The 21,186-nt window shown below is 60.9% G+C and overlaps 1 protein-coding gene across 1 annotated transcript; it reads right to left on the bottom strand.

Annotated features, from left to right (window-relative positions):
* Nucleotides 1-2,448: 2,448 nt before the first annotated feature.
* KLF16 (KLF transcription factor 16) lies at nt 2,449-13,549 on the bottom strand. The gene is made up of 2 exons (XM_070465339.1): nt 12,759-13,549; nt 2,449-4,720 (listed from the first exon to the last, which is right to left on the bottom strand). Exons 1-2 carry the CDS (start codon nt 13,213-13,215, stop codon nt 4,419-4,421), a joined length of 759 nt encoding a protein of 252 aa, XP_070321440.1. The 5' UTR covers nt 13,216-13,549; the 3' UTR covers nt 2,449-4,418.
* Between the last annotated feature and the right edge of the window lie 7,637 nt (nt 13,550-21,186).

Raw genomic sequence — 21,186 nt, forward strand, 5'->3', positions numbered from 1 at the left:
ACTAGTTTTTCAAATGGTGTAAATATGCTTGTTGCCCGTTTAAAAAATTGTGGGAGGACTTCCCTGGCGGTCTAGTGGTTAAGACTGCGCTCTCAATGCAGAGGCATGGGTTTAATCCCTGGTCAGGGAACTAAGATCCCAAATGGCTGCGGGGTGCGGCCAGAAAAAAAAAAAAATGGGGGGAAGTGTCGCAAGAAACTACAATTTCCAGGCTGTCCACAATAAGGCAATTACCAAGCGTCCCCCTGAGCAGGGGATAGCCTTCTTAGGTCACCTCCCACTTCTCCCAGCCCACTTCTCTCCCTAGCTCAGCCACCTGGCCCTGCAGACACAGAGGCTTGAGACCCCCTCACCCCCAGGGATCTCTCCATGCCTCTCCTCCACTGCCAAAAGTAGGGTGGGCTCCTGAACAAAGCAAATATCCTCACCCTGGTGGAGGTAGTGTCTACATGCGGACAGACAACAGGAAATCAGTAAGTGAGATATCACAGTACAAGGTGAAAAGTGCTATGGGGTGGGGGGAGTAGAACGGAGTAGGAAGCTCAGTCTCTCAGTTGTGTCCCCTTCTCCTCCTGCCTTCAATCTTTCCCAGCATCAGGGTCTTTTCAAATGAGTCAGTTCTTCGAATCAGGTGGCCAAAGTATTGGAGTTTCAGCTTCAACATCAGTCCTTCCAATGAATATTCAGGACTGATTTCCTTTACGATTGAACAGAGTAGCAGGCTGGGGAAAGGGAGTGGTCCATGTAGTCCTATGGGAAAGGTGGGATTTGAGCAGTTCTGAAGGAGGAAACAACGCTGAGCAGACATCTGGTGGAAAGGCATTCCAGGCAGAGGGCACAGTACGGACAAAGGCCCAGGGGCAGGACTGCATCAAGCTTATCGGAGCAACCGCGGCCAGGAGGCCGGTGTTGGAGCAGAATGAGCGAGGGAGGAGGGGAGAGCAGGAAGGGGACCGGGCAGGTCATACAGGGCCTCGTGAGCCTTGGGGAAGACTTGGACTTTTACCCAAGGGAGGTGGTAGCCCTGAGGGCTGTGGGTAAAGGAAACCTGACTCAGGTGCTAACGGGCGCCCCCTGGTGGCTGTTATGGGCGGCTGTGGTTTCACCAATCAGGGAAGCCGGAATGATTCAGGTGAGCCATGATGTGGGACCAGGTAGTGGCAAAAGAGAGGGGAGAAGTGAGTGGACTCTGGATACGTTTTGAAGGTAGAGCTCCAGGGAGATTTCCGGAGGTACTAGATGTGGATGATGAGCCAAAGCGGGGAGTCAAGGACGACCCCCAAAGATTATGCATGCTTGGAAAGATGAATATGCAGTAGGGGAGGGGTAAGAACACACTGGGCCCGAAGTTGAGGGTGAGGCTGGCATGAACCAGGGGTTGTCTTTGCACAGGGGGACCTGAACCTGGGGAGGGGGTTTAGGGGTCCCCGAGATCACCTGCCAATGGAGCGTCTAGGAGGCAGAAATCCTCCTGGTTATTCCGGGACACGGGGAGTGCGTGCAAGAGAGATTTAAGGGGGTTCTGAGCTTGCGGATCTAGCATTCCAGGAACCCTGACGCAAAGGAGCAGAGAAACCTGCCAGAGCTGGAGTGGGACAGAGATCCGGGGAGGGGGGAGGGATATCTGTGGGCTTTCGGGCCATATTCCAGTAAGAAAAAGAGCAAGAGGGAAGGGGGTTCCAGAGGGTAAGACGAGGGCCACGTGTCTAGATTGGAGCGACCTTGGCTGCCCCAAGGGCAGGACCCTGGGGAGAGGAATTAACGGAGCCGGTGTTGCAATGCCGTGGGAGACCACCAGGTGGCGGGGCTGCCGCCTTCTCGAGGGCGGGAAGTAGCAAAACCCTTGGGGGAATGTCTGCGCTGCGTGTCACCGCAGCCCCACTGTCCTTCCGGGCTCTAGAGATGGCTGGAATCTGGGGTGCACCTTTCCTAAGAAGGGGATCAGAACTCTCACCAATTTCCCAAGGCAACTTCCCCTCCCTTCCATTTGGGAGCCGGCATATAGCAGGCATACAATACAGGAGCGGCCAGATGACTGGACACAGGAGCCGGGCGGGGGTGCGGGGTACCCTCGGGAGGAGCCCTGTAGAGCAGTGGAGAGAAGTGCGGGCTCCCCGCGCCCGCGGCGCCGGAAAGGGGCGGGCAGCAGACGCCCCCGGACGCCGTGTCACCGCGCCTCAGTTGCCGGGTAACGGAGCGGGAAGGCGGGCCGGGGGCTCAGATGCCCGAGGTGTGGGTGCCGCTGATCTGCAGCGCGGGCTGAAGAGGGCAGCCTCCTCCTCCGGCCTTAGGGCTAAGGGGCGTTGCCAAGACCGCGGATTCACACCAGCCCACTGGCTCAGTTCCCTCAAGACGAGGCTGAGGACCCTCACTGGCAAGGGGGACAGAGTGTCCCAGGAGGCCCACCGCCTTGGACCGGCGAAGGGAAAAACCACACAGGCTCCGGAATTAGGTTTAAAAAAGACTTGTTTAATTAAATACCAGGATGAGGCCAGGCAGGACAGGGGGCAGGGAGTCACCCGAAAGCAAAGTTCCTTAGGGCCCTCCCCCTCCACCCACCTCTAGAGGCCACAGTTAAATGGCTGGAACCAGGTCCCAGTGACCACCGGTCCCTTTAGGCCCCCGGACACTGGGGAGGGGCGGAGGGGCGAGTTCTCAGCTCCCTGGGTCCTCAGACCACAGTCCACCTCCTGTGGAAAAGCACCGGCTAGCGCCGGGACAATACGGGGAGGGGGCATCCAGACGGACACAAAGGGAAACAAGGTTAGGCCCGCCCCACCCCTCCCCCCCACCCCGGGCTAAGGCATCTCACCATGGCGCAGCCTCCCTCCCCGGGACCCTAGGCGCTGCCCCTGGATCCTGCCAGGGCCGGTTTGGGTCCACACTAGTGCCATCCAAACGCCCCAGCCCCCTACTGGGAGACAGGAAGTTTCTGGAACAGGTTGGGAGAATGCCACAGATCTGCAGCCAAAGGCTATGGAATAGGCCTTTTCACGGTAAGGGACAGGGAGCCTGGGTCCTTTCCCATTCCAAGGCCGGGGTCTTCAGTCTCTGTCCAAAATGAAATCCTACCTCAGCCACAGTGGGAGGACCCCAGGAGGGTATGTGGCATTTATCCCTCCCCTACCTAAGTTTAGACCATGCAGATCCTCCCCCCACACCCACAACCCCTGAGGACAACAGACCACCCACAGGGGCCCAGATCAAGGAAGGGATTGGAGCCTGAAAAAATATTCTACCCGGTCCAAAAAAAAATCGAGCTATACTTCCCGCCCCTGTGGGTGGGACCTCAACCGCGGGTCCAGGGGCCGCCTGGTCACCACTGCCAGGGGGGCAGGATGGAGCCAGGGCCCAGGGCCTCTTTGCCCCCATCCGCAGTGCTGGGAAGGGGTCCATTTGGCCCAAAGGCTGTTCTGGTCCAAACAGGAGGGACTGATTGTCACATGATGCTACTCAAGGCCAGTGTCGGGGACTCTTCCCCTGCAGGAGGGAGGCTGGCGATGGCACCAGCTTCTCCCAATCTCTCACTCACACACTCGCACACCCACCCAGCGAGAGGCAGTGCAGCCCCCACTCCAGCAGACAGAGGACAATAAATAAGCCTGCATTTACTCGTATCCCGTGATACCCGCCCCCCCAGCAAATGAGTCTAATTGCTCTTTGGAAGAACCCCCATTTCTCTCCCTCCCTACCCCAAGTCTCAGAAGCAAAATCAGGACCCTTTGTAGAGACCCTACCACTTCCCCCATCCAGCCCCGGAGGCTGGGGAGCTGAGGGGCCCCTCCCTTGGGCAGTGGGCCAGAGCCTGTGGACACCTGAGATTGAGTACCCGAATGGGGGCGGCCAGGCCGCACCCTGTTTCCCTGAACGTCTCCAATGGCTTTCGATGGGGTGAAGGGCTCCCGGGGCGGGGTATGGGGGGACAAGAGGCAGCCCACGTGGTAACCCCTAGTTCACCTATGGCTCTGCACACTTCATCCCAACCTGGAGAGAGGGGCCTGGGGGCCAGGTCTGAACACTGGTTAGTGGGTGCCTTTCCTGGGGCACCTCCCCCCAAGGCCCACATGCCACCCAAAGCAGGGAAGTGGCAGGGAGAAGGGATGCCTTCTGGCCCCCCACCTAGGGTCCCTGTTCAACAGCTGGGAAGAGAGTTAAGATCATGGCTATATACAGACACGGGGCCACGCTCCTCTGGAGAGCGACCTCCAAGGCCCAGATGACCCTGCTCCAGTCTCAGGCCCCCTCCTGGTTTTTTCGAGGGGGCAGGGGCAACTCGGGGGGGGCCCTCAGGGGGACACTGGAAGGGGCCGGTCTGGCAGTCAGTCCGAGCCCCACCAGGGCCCGGGACAACAGGTGGGTTGCTGGTGCTCCATGCCCAGGCCCAGCGGGGGTGCACTCAGGGCGGCTGGAACAGGGCTCTACAGGCCTGCTGGGGCCGGGCTGGGCACTGGGCTGGGCGCAGGGCTGCCCGCCAGGCTGCAGGGCAGCGAGTCGCTGGGCGAGGTGCTGCGGGTGCCCTGGCGCCGGAGCAGTTCCGGGCGGAAGCCGGGGTGGCGGCGCGCGTGCTTGGTCAGGTGGTCGCTGCGGGTGAAGCGCTTGGAGCAGAGCGGGCAGGGGAAGCGCTTCTCGCCGGTGTGTGTCCGGTGGTGGCGGGCCAGCTCGTCAGAGCGTGCGAACTTCTTGTCACATCCCGGCCAGTCGCAAGCAAAGGGGCGCTCACCTGCGTGGAGGACAGACAGTGGTCAGTGTGTGTGGGGAGAGAGCGCCGTCCCATCAGATCTCAAAGGGTGCTGGTCATCTGTCTCACCCTCCCTCCCCCGCAAAACTCGTTCGAGAGGCTGAATTGTGGGTGTGAATTTAAAACGTGTAAATGTATAAAGAAAGTGACCCCAGCTCATTTCCCGAACCCTGTGAATATCCCCTCGTCTGTTTCCTACGACTAATGGTAATTACTAGCTTTCCCAGGTGGCGCCAGTGAAAGAATCCGCCTGCCAATGCAGAAGACAGTTCGATCCCTGGGTCGGGAAGATTCCCATGGAGGACATGGCAACCCACTCCAGTATACTTGCCTGAAGAATCCCATGGACAGAGGAGCTAGTGGGCTACAGTCCATGGGGTCGCAATGAGTCGACACGACTGAACCGACTGAACACAATGGTAATTAGACTGGGAGCAGCTGCCAAGAGTTGAAAGGAAAACCTAGAGACTCGGTTCTCCCAGGCCTGTCCGCCTACCTCTACCCCCAAGACGGCGTCACCTCGGTGACATGTGTCTCCCAACGTACTTGCCACACACGTGCCCGCTCCGATCTTAAGGCAACAGTTCTGCTGTCCCCGCCTCCGCGAAACTCCCCTCTACCTTTCCTGTGGGGCATTCCGAGGGCTCCCAGGTGCTGGTGATCCCAGCTAAGTCCCTTCCTCTGGGAAATGATCACCAGGGGCGCAGGTGCCGGGCATCATCTGGGCGGTTTCCCGTGCCTCAGGCCACCACTGACCCTTGTGGCCCTCTATGAGCAGAGGAACATATGAAGGGACACCCCCAAACCCGGGCCGCGCTAGCAGGGTGGGAAGGGTCAGAAGGCGCGGCGGGGACTGCCCCTGGGTCCTGGCGAGGGGAGGGGCGGAGCCCGAGGCAGCCCAGGACTTGTCCCGCCCCCGCAGAGCAGAAGGCTAGGGGAGGGGCGGGCCGCCACCGGCAACTTCCTCCGCAGACCCCTCCCACCGCCAGGCCGGCCTCGCCCATCCTGCCCCGGCGGCCGCCGCCATCCCCGCCCGCCGGTCCCTACCCGCCCATCCCATAGGGGTCTCCGCCCTACGACAGTGCCGCCCGATCCCCTCTCCTCAACCGTGTATCGTCAGCGTGTCCCAAGCCGACTCGGGGGGACCCCCGCCACGCCCGTCCTGGGGGCGGTGAGCTCCCCAGAGGCACCCTCCGGGACCCAGCGCGGGGTACCTAGGACCCTGGAACCCCCCATACGTTGTGTGCCCAATGCGCAGGGGTTTTGCGGGGTGTGTTGGGGGGAATAGATGCGGACGTGGGCAGGGTCTCCCCTCGCGGCATAGAATGGAACCCAGAAGAGGAAGGGGGGACGCCAGCTGGGGGACAAGAGACGGGAGCCAGAGTGGGGTAAGGGTAGGTTACACACTGGGAGGGCCACACCGGGCCCTGGGGACTTTGGTGACCCAGGCTGACCCTGCCTCAGAGAACACGCCCACCGCTGGGGGAGGTGGCGAGGGAGACAGACTTGAAGGGTGTTCTCTGCCAGGGATCAGAGAAGCGCCCTTATGGGGGAATACAGAGATGACCAGGAGCCAGGGGCAGGGGCCATGGGACAGAGCTGCAGCCGTGGAGGAGTGGGGGAGGGCTGGAATCTCAGAGTGACCCAGTGACATCTCTGCTCAGGATGCAAGGCCTGCCTAGGGAGAAAGGCTAGCAGGGAGGAACCGCAGAGGGGCACCAGTAGACTTCATTCAGAGAGGCTCCTACTGTCACCCGCGGCCCAGGAGGCGCAGTAAAACCTCCCCTCCCCCATCCTTCCTCCTGGCCAGACTCGGGACACCCCCAGCACGGCACAAAAGGGTTCCAGTAGAAAACCCCCCACAAGGTGGGATACCTGTCAGTTATGCTCGCAGCTGGGGGAGGGCAGGCCCCCAGGAGGCTGCGAACCCAGAAGTGCTTGTGCCACCTCCCTGGGGGAGGGGAGTTGCGGGCCACAATCGTGCTGCTGGGGGGAGAGCAACTGTCCCCAAGACCACAGGTGGCCCCAAATCACCGAGGCTGTCTCCCACCAGCACTCGCCTCCCCTGGAACAATCCAGAAGGCAAAGTCCGCAGCAGCTGGGGGAGGGGTCGGGGCGGGGACCTCCTCAACGGAATCGCGGGTCTCAAAACAGTGCAGGAAAGGACCCCCCCACCCCACTTGGAACCGACAGGTCCCGAGGGCCGAAGTCTGGGGGAGGGGGAGTCTGGCGATGGCGGCGGGGCTGCTGGCTTCCAGCAGACAGTGGCGGGAGTGGGGAGGGACGCCCCTCCGTGGGGCATGCGTCCCCGTCGCCATCTTGCAGGGCGCAAGCGGGGAGGAGCGGAGGGGCTGGGGGGGCAGGTGGTGCCGGTGGGGGTGGGGGAGGGCCCTCCCGCCCGGGTTGGCTCACTTCCCCATTTAGGGCAACGGGGCTGGTCCCGCCTCCCACCCTCCCTCCCTCCGCCCCGCAGCTCTCCTCCGCCACCACCGGCAGGTTGCGAGAGCGGTGCCGGGGCCCGTAGGGGCTGAACGCACGCAGCTGCCGGGAACACAGCTGCCGCACGTAGCTCGGCGGCGGCAAGGACAGCCGCAGGCCCAGCCGGCCCTGCTCACGTGGTCCCGCTTCCGCCGGGGCCGGGGGTCGCCCCGCCGGCTGGACGCCTGCCAGCCCCGCCCCACGCCGGGTTGCCCAGGAGAGAGGCGCACGTGCACACGTGGGTGGCCGTCCCGGAGCGCAGGCTTCCCGCCCCCACAACGTTAGACGAATGCCTGCAGGATGCCATGTCCTGCCACCCTCTCAGTCCACTGGCGGGGGTGGAAAAGGAGGTGGGGGTGGGCGTGTTGTAATATTCGGAGGCTCAGAGCCTGCCTGCACCTGGCCTGCCGCCTGTCTCCAGAGTCTACCTGGGCGCTGGAGAAGGATGCGGTGGGTGGGGCTGCGGTGGACTTGACCCTCTGACTTGGGCTGGGCTTTGGGGTGAACTCAGGACAGCCAGAAAATGAAGGCCAGGAGGTCCGGGCAACTGTGCACCAGGCCTGGCTCAACCTGCTCCGCCTTTGAAGAGGGCGTGGGGTGGGGCTGGGAAGCCGGTAACCCACCTCCCCGGGCTGGGGGCCAAGGGTCCCACAGCTAACCTTCTCCGTTACCTCCGGAGGTCATCTCTAAGGAGGGGAAGGTGCAGCCCACAGCCAACCCTTGCAGAAATGCCCACCTGCCAGGTGGACTGCACGGGGGGCGGGGCTCAGGTAAGGCAGCATCCCAGGACAGCTGGAGAAGGCTGGGGCTGCAGTGGGTGGCAGGATTGCGGGCCGGAAGCAGGGAAGCTTTCCAAAGGAGATGGGGCTGAATAGGCCACAAAGAACCCAAAGGGCAGTACAGAGATGCAGCCAAAAGAATGGAAAATTGATGGTGAAGTCTGAAGAACCAGGTGCGCTGGCCATCCTGAAGGCTTTTCCAAGGACCAGCAGGCATGAGGATCCACTCTATGATCTTAAATACCCGCCACGTTAGCCCCCTTCCCCCAAACCCAAGACCTCCCACCTCCCTCCCTCCCAGTCCCCACTCCTCCTATAGGTTTTCCATTTCAATTGCTCTGCCAGTTGCACCAAAAGCTTATTAGGCAGAGATCTCCCAGGTTCTCATCTTCCCAGGTGGTACCTGGCAGCAGATCCCATCAGAGCCCCCTTCAAACAAAGTATCTCCAAACCTCCCTGTCTCCAGGCCCTAGCTCTGGCTTGGGCTGATGCGGCCCCTCACTGGTGCCGGAGCCACCTGCTCAGTGCTCTGCTCTTGGGCTCAGGGTCCAGGCTGAAGTCTTTACCGCAGCCTGGCTGCTCCTCACACCCCTGATTCCTGCTGCCTGGAACTCTGCCCCTTCCTCCATCCCATCTCTTCTCTACCCTTCAGAGCACACTCTCCTGGCGTACCCCCTCCACTGTCTGCGTTCTCAGCTTTCCTATGCTGGAGCTCAGTCTCTCCTGGATGTGATCTCTGCCCCCAGCCAATCCTAAAGCTAAGGGCGCAAGCCTGGCCCCCCGAGGGTGCGTGATACACATGTGCAGAGTCTACAGGGCCCGAGTAGACAGAATGATGCTGAAGTGGCTGGCTCCAGCAGCCAAGTGTGCTGGTGCATCATCTGGTTTACCCCCCAACCCCCAGGTAGGAGCCACTCCACCCAGCCCCCCAGCCCTGTTTAGTTAAAAGGCAGGCCCCCTGCTGCCTCACACCCTGCCTCCCTCCCTGGGAACCCAGGCAGCCCTGGCTTTACCACACCCCCCACCCAAACTGGCATCTTCAGCGTGGGGGCTGGTGGCCCTCTCAGTGCCTAGGGCTGAGGGGTCACGGCCCCCTCAGGCCCCCAGAGCATGTGTGTTCTGGAGCCCTGCTCTTCTGGAAATAGGACTGGGCGAGGGTAGCTCCCTCCCTCTCTGAGAGGCCGGCTCCTCAGGCTGGTATCATGTGCCCACTCCCGGGCCATCTGGGCCACCTTTATCAGGGAGCCTGGGTGGGGGGTGGTTATCGCCCCCACAATGTTGGGGCACCCTCTCCACCCCCAAAAAATGTTGGGGCATCCTTCCCCAGCCCCCAGCTGGGGGTACAGGCACTGCAGGGCCAGTCCCAGCTGCTCACTGCATTACTGCCAAGAGGAGGGGGCTAGAGGGGGAGGCAGTCCTGGGCACTTGCACCCCCCACCCCACCTCGGCACTGCCACACTCTGGCCCCCCAGATAAGCCAGTAGTCTCCTGAGCCCCACCTGCCCCTAGGAGCACTCATGGCTCTGCAAAGGGTAGAGGTGGGGTCTGCCTCCATACATAGCCCCCATGCCCGCTGCTGCCTCAGTTTCCCCATATGCCTCCCCTCCTGGGGGCCTGTTCAGCAAAAAATACCCCCACCTGCACCCCCCACCCTCCTCGGTCAGCACACAGGGGTTCCCCTAGCCACCTCTTGTCCCCAGTGTCATGGGGCTTCTCTTTGCCTCCCACACCACAGCCCCGCTCCTCAACCCCTCTCCAGGACCCTAATCCCATCCTCATAAACGGATTTTCCTCTGCAAAGCCGGCCTAAGGCTTCCCCGCCCACCCCCACCCTGCCCTGGGGATTAACCAGACCGCTCACCTGCTCGGCCCCCTCCCCACCTTCCACCAGAGCCTCTAGCCTCCCAGTCCACCCCCAGGGTCCCTGCCCCCACCCCCTGCAGCCACGATGCTGCCCTTCTCCTGAGACACACCCTTCCAGGCTGCAGTCAACCCACAGCATCCACCCGAGAAGCAGCTTCCTCCAGGAAGACTTCTCCTCCATCACCACTGCTGTCACTGCCCCCCACAACATCCCAGGGGTCCCGGGGGACAGGGATCGGGTCATCCCCACGGTGTCCCTCTCACACACAATCAACGCTCAGCTACTCTTTCTCAGGCATAACCAGACAGGGGTCTCAACAGAAGAGATCCCGCAAGCCCCAGGGGACACTGTGTGCTGTCTGAGAACATCTGTTATTGTCACAACTGAAGGTGCCCCAGGTGGGGGCCAGGGAGGCTGCTCAACACCCTACAGTGGCCAGGATGCCGGACAGAGAATGACCTGGTCTAGGAATGAGCAATGCCAAAGACTAACAGTCCCCCCCCACTCCAGATCTGAGCTCCTTGTGGGGAGGGGCCCTGAGTGCCCCAGGAGGTGCTGGGCATTGGGGGCTCTGGGGCAGGAAAACAGCAGGAGATGAGGGAGGTGGGGAGAGCAAGGAGTAGACTGCCAGCTCGCCTCCGCCCCCGCCCCACCTCCCTCCCTCTCCATCTCGGTATCCATGGCAACCGCGTCAACATCTCCTGCCTCTTCCAAGTCTTTCCCTGCCCCACGCGGGAAGCAGGGGAGTTCATTGTAGGCCAGGGACTGCAGGCCAGACCCAGGGGACTGGAGGCTAGCCATCCTTGCTCCCAGCTGCTCCCCTGCAGCTGTGTGGCCCCGAGGAAGACCCCATCACCCCTCCACCTCCCCACCCCAACCCTCTGTGCCAAATGGAGCAGAGACGATGACGGCTCCTGCTGGGTCTGCTTGCTCATCTGTAAAATGGGGCCAGGCCAGGAAGGGAGTTCTGTCTACAGACAGAAGAGCTGCTGTCAGGCAGTGATGGGTGGGACAGGACCCCCTCCCAAAGACCCTTGGGGCACACTGGCTCCTGCAGCAGACAACCAGCATCTAATTAAGGCTGTTCATCAGATCTGTCCTCAGGTTTGCCCCTGGCAGTGGGCAACACCACTCTATCGTACAGATCTAAGACAGGCATGACTTCCCCACCCCTGGGGGCTGGAAAAGCAAAAGGCCTTGATACAGAGGCATTTGGTAAGGTAGAGTCTGGTGGGCCTGAGTGCCAGAAAGATGCCGCATTAGCCATCATTAAGCATGTAGGTACCCCAAAGCATCCAAAACTGGAACCAAGGGAGCCTGGGTGCAGGACTTTGACTCTCAGCATCCGGGTGCCCCCCAGTGCCCAGCATAGTTATTATCAAGGGAGCAAGGAATAGAGGAATGGCTCCCTGCCCTCCCCCACTCATCACTGGAACACCCCGACTCGGTCTCCTGGGTCTCAGTTTCTCTTTAAAGCCAGAAATGGCAACAATGACATACACACAAGCACTGGACAAGGAGTCCTTTCTCCTCCACGGGCGTAGGGGGCAGTCAACACTGCCTAGGGACTCACAGAGGTCCTTAAAACCCCAGCAAACCCTGGGAAAGTGTCCCTGGGGAGCCACAGTGGGAGGTGGCCTGCCCCCTCACTCTTCACCTGACCTAGAGAGCAGGACAGAGTGGGGGGAAAAAAACCAAGGCACCAGGGGGTCTGAGCCGCTTTCAGGGGTCACACCATCCGTGTCTCTGCCACAATTCCAGGGCCAGCCCCGCCTCGGCCCTCCACGTGTCCCTACAACGGGAGCATGTCCACCGAGCCATGTCTATGTGCCCTGTGGCCTGACGTGACCCATGTAAGAACCCTCAGGAGAAGGCGGTCAGAGGGCCCTTTATACAGACCAAAAACCCACCCAGAAGGGGAGGGAGGTCTAGTGCTAGAAAGTGGCAGAACGACCGAGTCCAAGCCCACGCCCACCCAGCTTCCCTGCCCTTCCCAACCGAAGGATCACCTCCAATGCTCAAGCTCAGGCTGGTGACCACCATCCCCTGGCCTCCAGTCCAAGAAAAAATTCTCAGGGTTGAAGGTGGGACTTCATAGGGAGAAATAGGAGGAACCGCAAGAGGAAAAAGAGGGGGGTGCCTGAGTGAAAGGGTGGCCAGAGCCCCCTGCCGCCGGGCTGAGCTGTGAGACGTGACAGTATCGCCGAGCCCTCCCCCCCCCCCCCCCCCCCAAGCCTCCTCGGCTCCCGGAGCAGGTGGGAGGGATGGGAAACGTGACGCCCGCAGGGATCCCCCTCCTCCTGAGGCTCAAGCCCTAACCCGCACTCCCAGCCTCGCCTTCCGCCTTATTAAAACACAGCAAAGGACAGAGAGAAAACGTGCCGGGCAACCCCCAATCTCGCCGAGCACCAGGCGCTCGGCCGCCCTCCGGGATGAATCCTCGCGGCCACCTCGGAGGCAGCGCCACGGTGCCTGCTGCCTTTCTACAGATAAGGAAACCAAGGCAGGGGAGGGGACGAGAACCTCAGAACTGAGTGCTTCCACCACGCTGCCCACCGCCCCGATCCGAAACCAACGGAAAACAAAAGAGAAACCAGGCCGAGGGCGAAGGGGACTACCCGGGAGCCCCGATCCCTCCCGCGGACCCCGCAGCAACGGGCAACCGGCGAGCTCCTGCGGCTGCCTCCGCGCCCGCCATCCGCTCGCCGCCCGACCGCGTGGCCGCCACGCCCCCCGCGCGCGCCCCACCCACCGAGGCCCCGCCCTCCCGGCCGGCGCGGCGGCTGCCCGGGCGCGCCCCCCTCCCCGCCCCCGACGCGCCACGCAGTTTCGGGGTCCCGGCGGGGGAGGGGGCGCGGGAGACCGCCCCCGCGCGGGTCCAGCTCGCGATCGGGCTCACCTGTGTGCGTCCGCAGGTGCGACTTGAGGTGGGAGGACTTGTAGTACGCCTTAGCGCAGCCCGGGAAGGGACAGCGGTGGCTCTTGGCGGCGGCGGGCGCGGCGCCGGGGGCGCGGCCAGAGGACGGGGACGAGGCGGCCGAAGAAGAGGAGGCGGGCGAGGCGCCCCCCGCAGCGGCGCTGGGCCCACCGCGCAGGTCGGCCAGGATGCTGGCGGCCAGCAGGTGGGGTGCGGCGGCGGCGGCGCCGGGGCCTGGGCCTAGGACAGCGGGGGCAGGCGGCGGCGGCCCAGGGGGTCCGGGCGGGGCGGCCTCGCGGCGCGGCGCGCGCACATCCAGGCCGGTGGCTGGGCCCGCGCCCTCGGGGCCCGGCCGCCCGCGGTGCACCACGGCACCCGAGGAGATGGCCATGAGCACGTCGGCGGCGAAGTAATCCACGCACGCCACGGCTGCCGACATGCCAAGCAGGGGAGGGCGGCGCGGCCGAGCGGGCGGAGCGGAGGCGGCAGGAGCGGCGCCCGTCCGGCCGGTGGCGGCTGCTCAAGTGCGGGAGGAGGAGGAGGAGGCCGGCGCGCGCCGCCGCCGCCGCCGCCCGCGCTCTGCCCGCCCCGCCCCGCCTGACGCGCCCTGACGCACCGGAGCCCGCGGGGGCGGCCGCGGCCCGCCCCGCCCGGAGGACGCCCCCTCGGGGCGCGCTGCCACGCCCCCCGCCCGGCGCGCCCTCCACCACCCTGCCCTCCGCGCGAGGCCTCCGGGGGCGGAGCCCAGGCCGAAGGAACCGCCCCCTGTCGCGCCCACTCTGGCTCCGCAGTACGCCCCCCCCGTCCCCGAGCGCGCCTTCCCCACGCTGGGCAGCAGGCTGAGGAGCCAGCCCGCTCTGGCGCGCCTTTCCCTCAATAGCTCCCTCCGGTCCGCTCCCAGAGCACCCCCTCCTCACGCCAGGAAGCTCCGCCCCATCCCTGGTAGGGTCCCGCCTCCGGAGCGAATCCCGCCCCATCCCGGCACGCCCCTCCTTCCTTGGGTGGGCCCGCCCCCTAGGGCGAGCCCTTCCCTGCTCGGCGCGCGCCCCGCCTCCTCGCGGGCTCGCCCACCGCGCGCTAAGGCGCGCGGCCGGCGGGGTCCCGCCCCTTCCCCGGACGCTTCCACCCAGTCCAGGGCGCGCCCCAGGTCGGGATGGGGGAGGGGTCCGCTCCCCACGTGGCCCGGTGGGGGTGCGGAAGCGACCAGCCCCGCCCCCTGGCCACGTGCGCGACCCTTCCCCCTCTCTTCTTCCCCAGCTTGTGGGCCTGCTGGACCGCGTGCCCTTGCGTTTCCTCGCCCTTTCTTATGGGGGACCCCATCGCCTTTCTCGTAGACCCGTAGCTAGACTGGGGAGGGAGGAACTCCTCTCCTGGCTGTGTCGAGCGAGCTTGCGTTCGTTTCTCTTTTTGCGCCCCATTTGAGAGTTAGGAGGACCGGGGTCACAAAGGGCGGGCAGGGTTCGGGGTGCTTTGGGGAGAAAGAGTGGCCCAGCCTTGTCAGAATACGGGAGTCGGGAACTTCGCTCCCCGGCGCTGGCCTGGCATCTTTGGGGCGCGAACAGGGAAAGTGGGTCCTTGCCCCCGAGGACGTCCAGGCTAAATTGTTTAACTTCGTCGGTAACGCGGGAAAGCAGACGCCCGGGGTCCACCTAACCCGCAGGTCTGAAGCAGCGGGCGGCGGAAGTGGGGCGATGGGGGTGGTCCCCTCCATTGCAGCCACGCCCCCGCCCCTTCCTAGGCTGGCCACTGGACGATGCAGCGGCCGAAGCGACCTCCAGGGGGCCTTCCGCCAAGGGTTGGTCTTCTCAGTGACCCACCCAGGTCTGGGTGTGGACAGCAGCCGGGGACTCTGGCCCGACCCCCATCCTAGGGCAGTATTCTCACACCCTCTCCCCATCTGCAGCAACCCCTCTCCCTAGCCCTGTGGCTTATATAGCCTGGCTCAGACCCTTGTCCCCAGGCCTGTCGCTGTCCCTCGGGTCCATCTGGTTTAGGCCTGACCATCCTTGGTGGCGCCTTCCTCTCTGGGAGAGAGAGAGAGGCGTGCTGGAGCTTTGACTTCAGGCTGCAGTGACACTCACCTCCTTCCTCTAGCAGAGAAGCCCACTCAGGACAACCACTGTCCAGGTGAGCACCCACTGAGCAATGGGGGTCAGCATTCCTGCTGGCCTGTGCCTCCCATGCCTTTAAAATTCAAACTGGGTGGGCCACCTGGGCAGGCATTCACCCACCCCATCTCCACAGCCCTCCAGGGCCTCAGCACCTCAGCCCACAGGTGGTTCCCAGGTCCAGGTAAGGCAGGAAGTGCTGTGCAGGCTGCTTCATGGGCCCCAGCTCACCCCAGCACATGGGGAAGGAGCAGGACAAGAAGGAGGCAGGGACCCTTTGTCAGTTCCTTCCAGTGGTGTTTATTGGGCCCAGAGCAACATCACTCCCTGTGGCCTTGCCCTCTAGGGGCCCAGAGTCTATGGCAAGGCAACTGGGACTCAAACCTGATGCGTGGAGGGGCTGTGGGAGTATCCCAGAGCTGGCTCCACCTGGGGCCTGCTGTTCAAGGGGGCACCCAGAGGAAAGTGGGGCAGTAACAGAGGGGGACCTTCTCCCCACAGGCAAGGTGGGGGTTGGACCATGTCAGAGCAGTGGTCAGCACTGCCATCCTGGCAGGCCTCGTGGCCCTGGACAAGCCTCAAACATGCACCCACTCCCAGGGGGAATCAGGGTCTTGAGAGCTGTGGTTTTCATCTACCAGCCACTCTGCGGGCAGAAGACCCCAGCGGGGCCCACTCTCGACTCACAGTGTTTCTATTCACACCCTGAGCCCAGGGGAATGTGAGTGACCCGTGGAGGCTGATGACCCTCCTGACAGTGTGCTCACTTCCACCTTAAGTTCTGTTACTCTGTCCTCACTACTACCCTTCAAGAGTTGTCAGCCCCATTTCATAGATGAAGTCAAGGCTGGGAGAGGATCCAGAAGTGGCCTGGAGCGGCTGCCTGCATACAGAGCTAAGAGGCAGCGGAGCGTCTGTCCTGTCTGGGCAGCCACACAGTGGTCAGTCCTCTTTCTCCAGACCTCAGTTTACTGATCTATAAACAGGGGTCCATCTCCAGCCTTCCCTTCTGGAACCAAGGGGTTCACAGAGGTCTCTCACCAGACCACGGGGCCCACAGAACTACGCTGCACAGGGGCAGACAGAGGAAGTTACAGAAGGGGAGGAGAAGACAACATACAGGGGGTCCCTGACAGGTCAGGGTCAGAATCAAGGCTGCGATACAGATGTGTATGTGTGTGTCTGTATGTATAGACATGCTGGAAGGGCCATAGCTTTTTTTTTTTTAACAGTGAAGTCTTTACTTTTTTTTTTTTTAATTGGGATACAGTTACTTTACAATGTTGTTAGTTTCTGCTGTACAAGGAAGTGAATCAGCCACATGTATACACATATCCCCTCCCTCTTGGGTCTCCCTCCCACCCAAGCCTTTGCTTTTCTCTATAGTTCAACCTTTTTATAATCCATGTGTATCTATTACTTCCATTTTGTTTTTGTTTTGATTTTTGGCTGTACCCCACAGCATGTGGCATCTTAGTTCATCAACCAGGGATCAAACCCGTGCCTAACCACTGGACCAGCAGGAAAGTCCCCCCAGAAATATTTTTTTTTTTCCCCAAAAATATTCTTAAGGAAACAAGTATGTCTGTGTATGGCTGCACTGTTGTAATGGGAGAAAAGGAGAATGGACAGATGAACTTGAGTGTCGGTCACTGCATCACAGAGCACGTGGCCATGGGGGCTCAGGACATAGACAGGCCCAGGACACAGTGAGCTCCAGCTCACTGGAAGTCACATGCCTCCTCACGCTGTGAACTCTTGGTGTTTCCACCTGTCTCGGCAGCCTGTTGGTGCACAGTGGCCTCTGCCTGCCTGTCCACAGTGGTCACCTCCGCAGGAGCCAGGAGACACAAGAAAAGCAAGGGGACGTGGCGGGGAGTAGGGGTGGGGAGGGTCCATCTTCTCAGAGCAGCACACTGGGCAGGCAGATGCACCCATTTCTGCCACCTGCCTGGCACCAGGTATGTGTGGGTGTGACCTTCAGCCTCTCCATGTGGGTCCTTCTTGTGGCTCTCAAAGGACCAAAGCCCCTATCCCTCCTGGAGATGAGGTTGCTGCACTTTGATGAGTGTTTTTTTTTTAAGATTCACACCCATATTGCCTTGTCTGTAACCCATCCGTGTTTATTTCTAACATGTGTCCGATTATTCACTGCAGTCCAAGGGGTCGTCACACAAAGGAGGAAATACAGTGGGCCCCCTGGCCAGGCGTAGGCAGGCAGTGGGCATGTGGCTATCTTCCCCCACAGGAGGCGCCAGGCCCCTCTCCCAGCTGCAGGGAGAGACCCAGGGCCCCCATATCCCTTCTCTAGGAGGTGGGAGGGAATAGGATCTGGCTTGCAGGATCAGGGCTCCTTCTCATCCCCCACTCCTCGCTGGCCCAGGACCCTCCCTGAAAAGCATCCACCCCCAGAGTGCCTTTCAGATGGGCAGTTGCAGTGGGGATCACCCGTGGGTCTGGCCTCCCCGTGACCTTCTGATGGAGATGACAAGCCCTCTTCTGTAAGGCAGCAGGTCGGGTGGCACTCTGCTAGGTTTGGAGAGCACCCGGTCCAGCTCTTCCCAGCTGTGACCGTGACCGCAGCCAGGCCCGTCCACCTCGCCAGCACATGCTGTGGACACGGACGTGGCTCTGACTTGTGTCCCCGGCCCTGGTGTCTGACAGCACAGAGCTCACTGTCTAGTTGGGGCATGCCTGTGTCCCGAGACCGTCTGAGCAGCAGAGTCCAGGCCTGAGCCATGAGCCATCTCCCCCAAAGTGGGGACAGCAACCCCAGCAGCCCAGTGTTATTGACGTGAAGATCCCCTTGTCACACGGCAGGAGCTTCAAAACTTAAGAAAGGGGGAACCTGACGTTAGGCTGGCACCCCCACCTCACGGGATTCCACAGTTAACAGGCTGGCCATGAACCAGACAGACATGTGCCTGCCTGGGGGAACACACAGGCCTGAGATGGGGATGCAGGGGGCCTTGAGAGGTGGCACCCACCCCGAGGCCCCTGCTTGTCAACTACAGCCACCAGGGGCTGAGGATACTTAACTCCCCCCCACTCTTCTGGAATCTCTGACGCCCCCAGTTCACATGGAGAACCAGAGGGGTAGGTCCCACCAGCTCAGTGTGACTGACGGGTAGGGGCTCCCCAGGGCGAGGAGCCTGTGCACAACCCAGATCCCACCCTTGAGAACCCCAGAGCCCCTGGGCAGGCTGTATCCCCTGGGGTCTCTGGGTGTCAGGGCGTACTCAGGCCTCTAACAGAGAGCCTGCTTCTGGGACCTAGGGGCCAGGTGTCAAGTGGGGTGTGGCAGGCCAGGTGTCAAGGGGAGGACCTGAGGTTCTGGGGAGCCGTGGCACCTGCTGAGCAGGGGGAGAAGGCTGCCGCTTGTGAATACATGTGTCCTGGGAAATTCACAAAATGGAGAACCGAAAGTTGGCCCCTGTCCCAGGCGGCCTGGCCCATGGGCTGTACCAACTGAAAGGAAGAGGGGAGCATCCCGGAGGAAGGTACCACTGGCATCCCCCCCATCGAGGCCCCTTTATGGTTCCCCAAGAGCCCACAGGCCACGCCAGCCTGAGGAGCCCGTGGCCTTAGCTTATCCCTTCTGTTCATTGGGCAGGCATGCAGGGGAGGAGGGTGGTGGTAAAAGCAGGGGTGTGGGGCTCCTGACAAAAGCTGCTGCCTCAAAAAGGTCAGCACTGGGGTGCAGGGGAGGCCCTAAAGTCTTAAGTTTTCAGAACCCTTTCTAACAGAACTAGCATTACACAAAAGGTGTGCAAGCCATCAACTACTTCTTAGACAGTTTTCTCTTGACTTTCCTGAGGGGAGATGGGGCCTCTGGACACCCAGTAGAGAAGTCAGCAGGGTTCAGGCTAGCTGGGATGATAGGGTCTAGAAACAGGCCCCCAAGCATGGAGGATTCTCCTGTGGTCAAGGCTAAAAGGTGGGCTTTAGTCGGCAAAGAATGGCTTTTTGGGGACATGGAATTGGGGACAAACGATCTGGGGAAAAGCAGTTTGGATTCCTATCTCACTCCTTCCCAGAAGTCAGTTCTAGAATTAGATCAAAAATTTAAACACATGTTTAAAAAACAAATTATTATATTTACAGGAAAAAAAGTCAAAATTTTTATAATCTTGGAGTAGGGAAGGTATCTCAGCATAATTTGAAATGCAGAAGCCATAATTGATAAATTAATGACTAATAATGATTTTAAATGCCTGGCAAAAATAAAATTAATAAACACAAAAAAATCCGCATACAATCCAAGTCAAACCCAATGAAAAGCTGGAAAAAAATACTTTTGTTTTCTTCATAGTGGAATAATTTCCTTAAATCTGTTCCTAGCAAACAATAACGCCAAGAACTCAATAGAAAAGTGGACAAAGAATGTGAAATACAAATGACTTTTAAATCTACTGTTTAAAATAGTTTTCAGTTTCAAAATGACCATATTAGTGATAGAAATGATCAACATAAAAAAAAAATAAGTCTGACAGAACCACTGAGATGTTTGATTATATTTCTAGGAAAGACAAATGAAGCTACAATGAAATACTATTTTAAGAGATCATTTGCCCATTTACAGATCTATGGAAAGCCCTTCTGCAGTAAGGAATTCAGTTTCCAGAAATACCGGTACGTAGGAAGAGAAGTGTATGAGGATACTGGACCTAGCATTGCCTGTTACAGACTTGGGGAAAAAAACAAATTTCGACCAAAAAGTAACAGGATGAATAAATTACAGTGCTAATAAAATATAGTGCAGCCATTAGAAGGACTGAATCCAATCTATGTAGGGGTAACTGAACATTCTCAAAGCCACGATGACAACAGGATCACATATCTCTATAAACTCTGGCTACACATGCACTTTCTCTGTTGACACCTAAGAAACTGTGCCGGGGTGGACGAGAACACTGGGAGGTCAGAGGAGGGAAGAGCAGTGAGTTATCACCCAACACTCTTATACTCTGAAGTTTTTACTCTGTCCCTGAAAACATTTCTGTTCAGTCGTAAGCCGTCGCTTTGGACTTGCTGCACCGCGGAGCCCCAGCCCTCGGGTAACTTGCATTCGGATGGGGTGAAAAGCCGGCGGGCTCTGTGACAGGGGCAGCAGCGGCGGTCAGTGGCAGCACAAGGCAGGAGGATCAGGGTAGGAGCTTGCGGAAGGAATACTGCAGCTGACGGCCGAAGAATCGGACGTGCTGGGAGGGATCGGTAAAGACCGGGCTACTTCGGTCACCAGGACTAGCCAGTAGAAAGGAGGCTTTGCTCCCGGGAGTAGACAGCCACGCTCGGTTTTGCTCCCAGACGTCCTGGATTATCAAACGGGAACCTAGATTCCCAGCGGGAGGGCCCGGGGACTCGGGAGGGACGAGCCTTGGTATTGTCCTCGCTCGGGGACCGCAGGACCTGGGCTCCCGCCGGGCCGGTCTCGCGTGCCCGGGGCCACTCTCGGCTCTCCCAGCATCCCCGGCCCGAAGCCCAGTTGAGAGCACAGAAAGCGCTGACACACACTCGCCGGCGTCGGCCAGCCAGCTGGGCGCGCCCCCACGGCCGGGATGGCGGCAAGGGCAGGGCCGGCCTCCAAGCCGCCGCCACTTACCCGTCAGGCCGTGGCCTCCACGCGCTCCACGCCTGCCACCAGAGCCAACCGAGCACCACCCCACTTCCGCTTCCGCTCGGCCGCGCCCCTCGGCGTCATCCCCGCCCCCAGTCTGAGACACCGCCCCCTTTAAAGGGGCCACGAACGCTGAGGGGACGAGGCGGAAGCAGCGGTGGCTCCCGGCCTCGCCACTGCCTGGTGTCGGGCACACCGAGCTGCCGCCCGACTTCGGCGTGGACTACAGGTCGCCCGTCTCTGAAGCCTTCCGCGCTCTAGAACACCGCCCCTGGAGGTCGCAGGGGGCACCCCGGGGGCGGTGGTGAGCGGGGAGTTCTGCCAGGGTCCCGAAAGATCTAGGCCGTTCCTGTCTTTAAGGGCATCCCCCTCGGAGTAGTGAACTCAGATCAAGGTCTGGAGGTGTGCTGCGGGAGTGCTCCTCGTGACCCCATTCCTGGGGAGGCCGCACGGGGCCTCGGACCTGCCACTGCCCTCCACTGGACCCAAGCGTGCAAGACTCTTCTTGGCCCTCTGCGCAGGGAGAGCTAACCCTAATCCTGCGATGTCTACCACACGGGTACGGAAGGGTGCCTGTCTCGCTGAGGGTCCAGAGCAGTCCCAGCCTAAACACGCGGCGGCCACTCCCACCCCCAGGATTGTCTTGCGAACAGGGAGCCAACCACCCTCCCCAGGCGTGCCCTCG

This window comes from Odocoileus virginianus, chromosome 3 (genome assembly GCF_023699985.2).
Source record: "Odocoileus virginianus isolate 20LAN1187 ecotype Illinois chromosome 3, Ovbor_1.2, whole genome shotgun sequence".
NCBI classification, from domain to species: domain Eukaryota; kingdom Metazoa; phylum Chordata; class Mammalia; order Artiodactyla; family Cervidae; genus Odocoileus; species Odocoileus virginianus.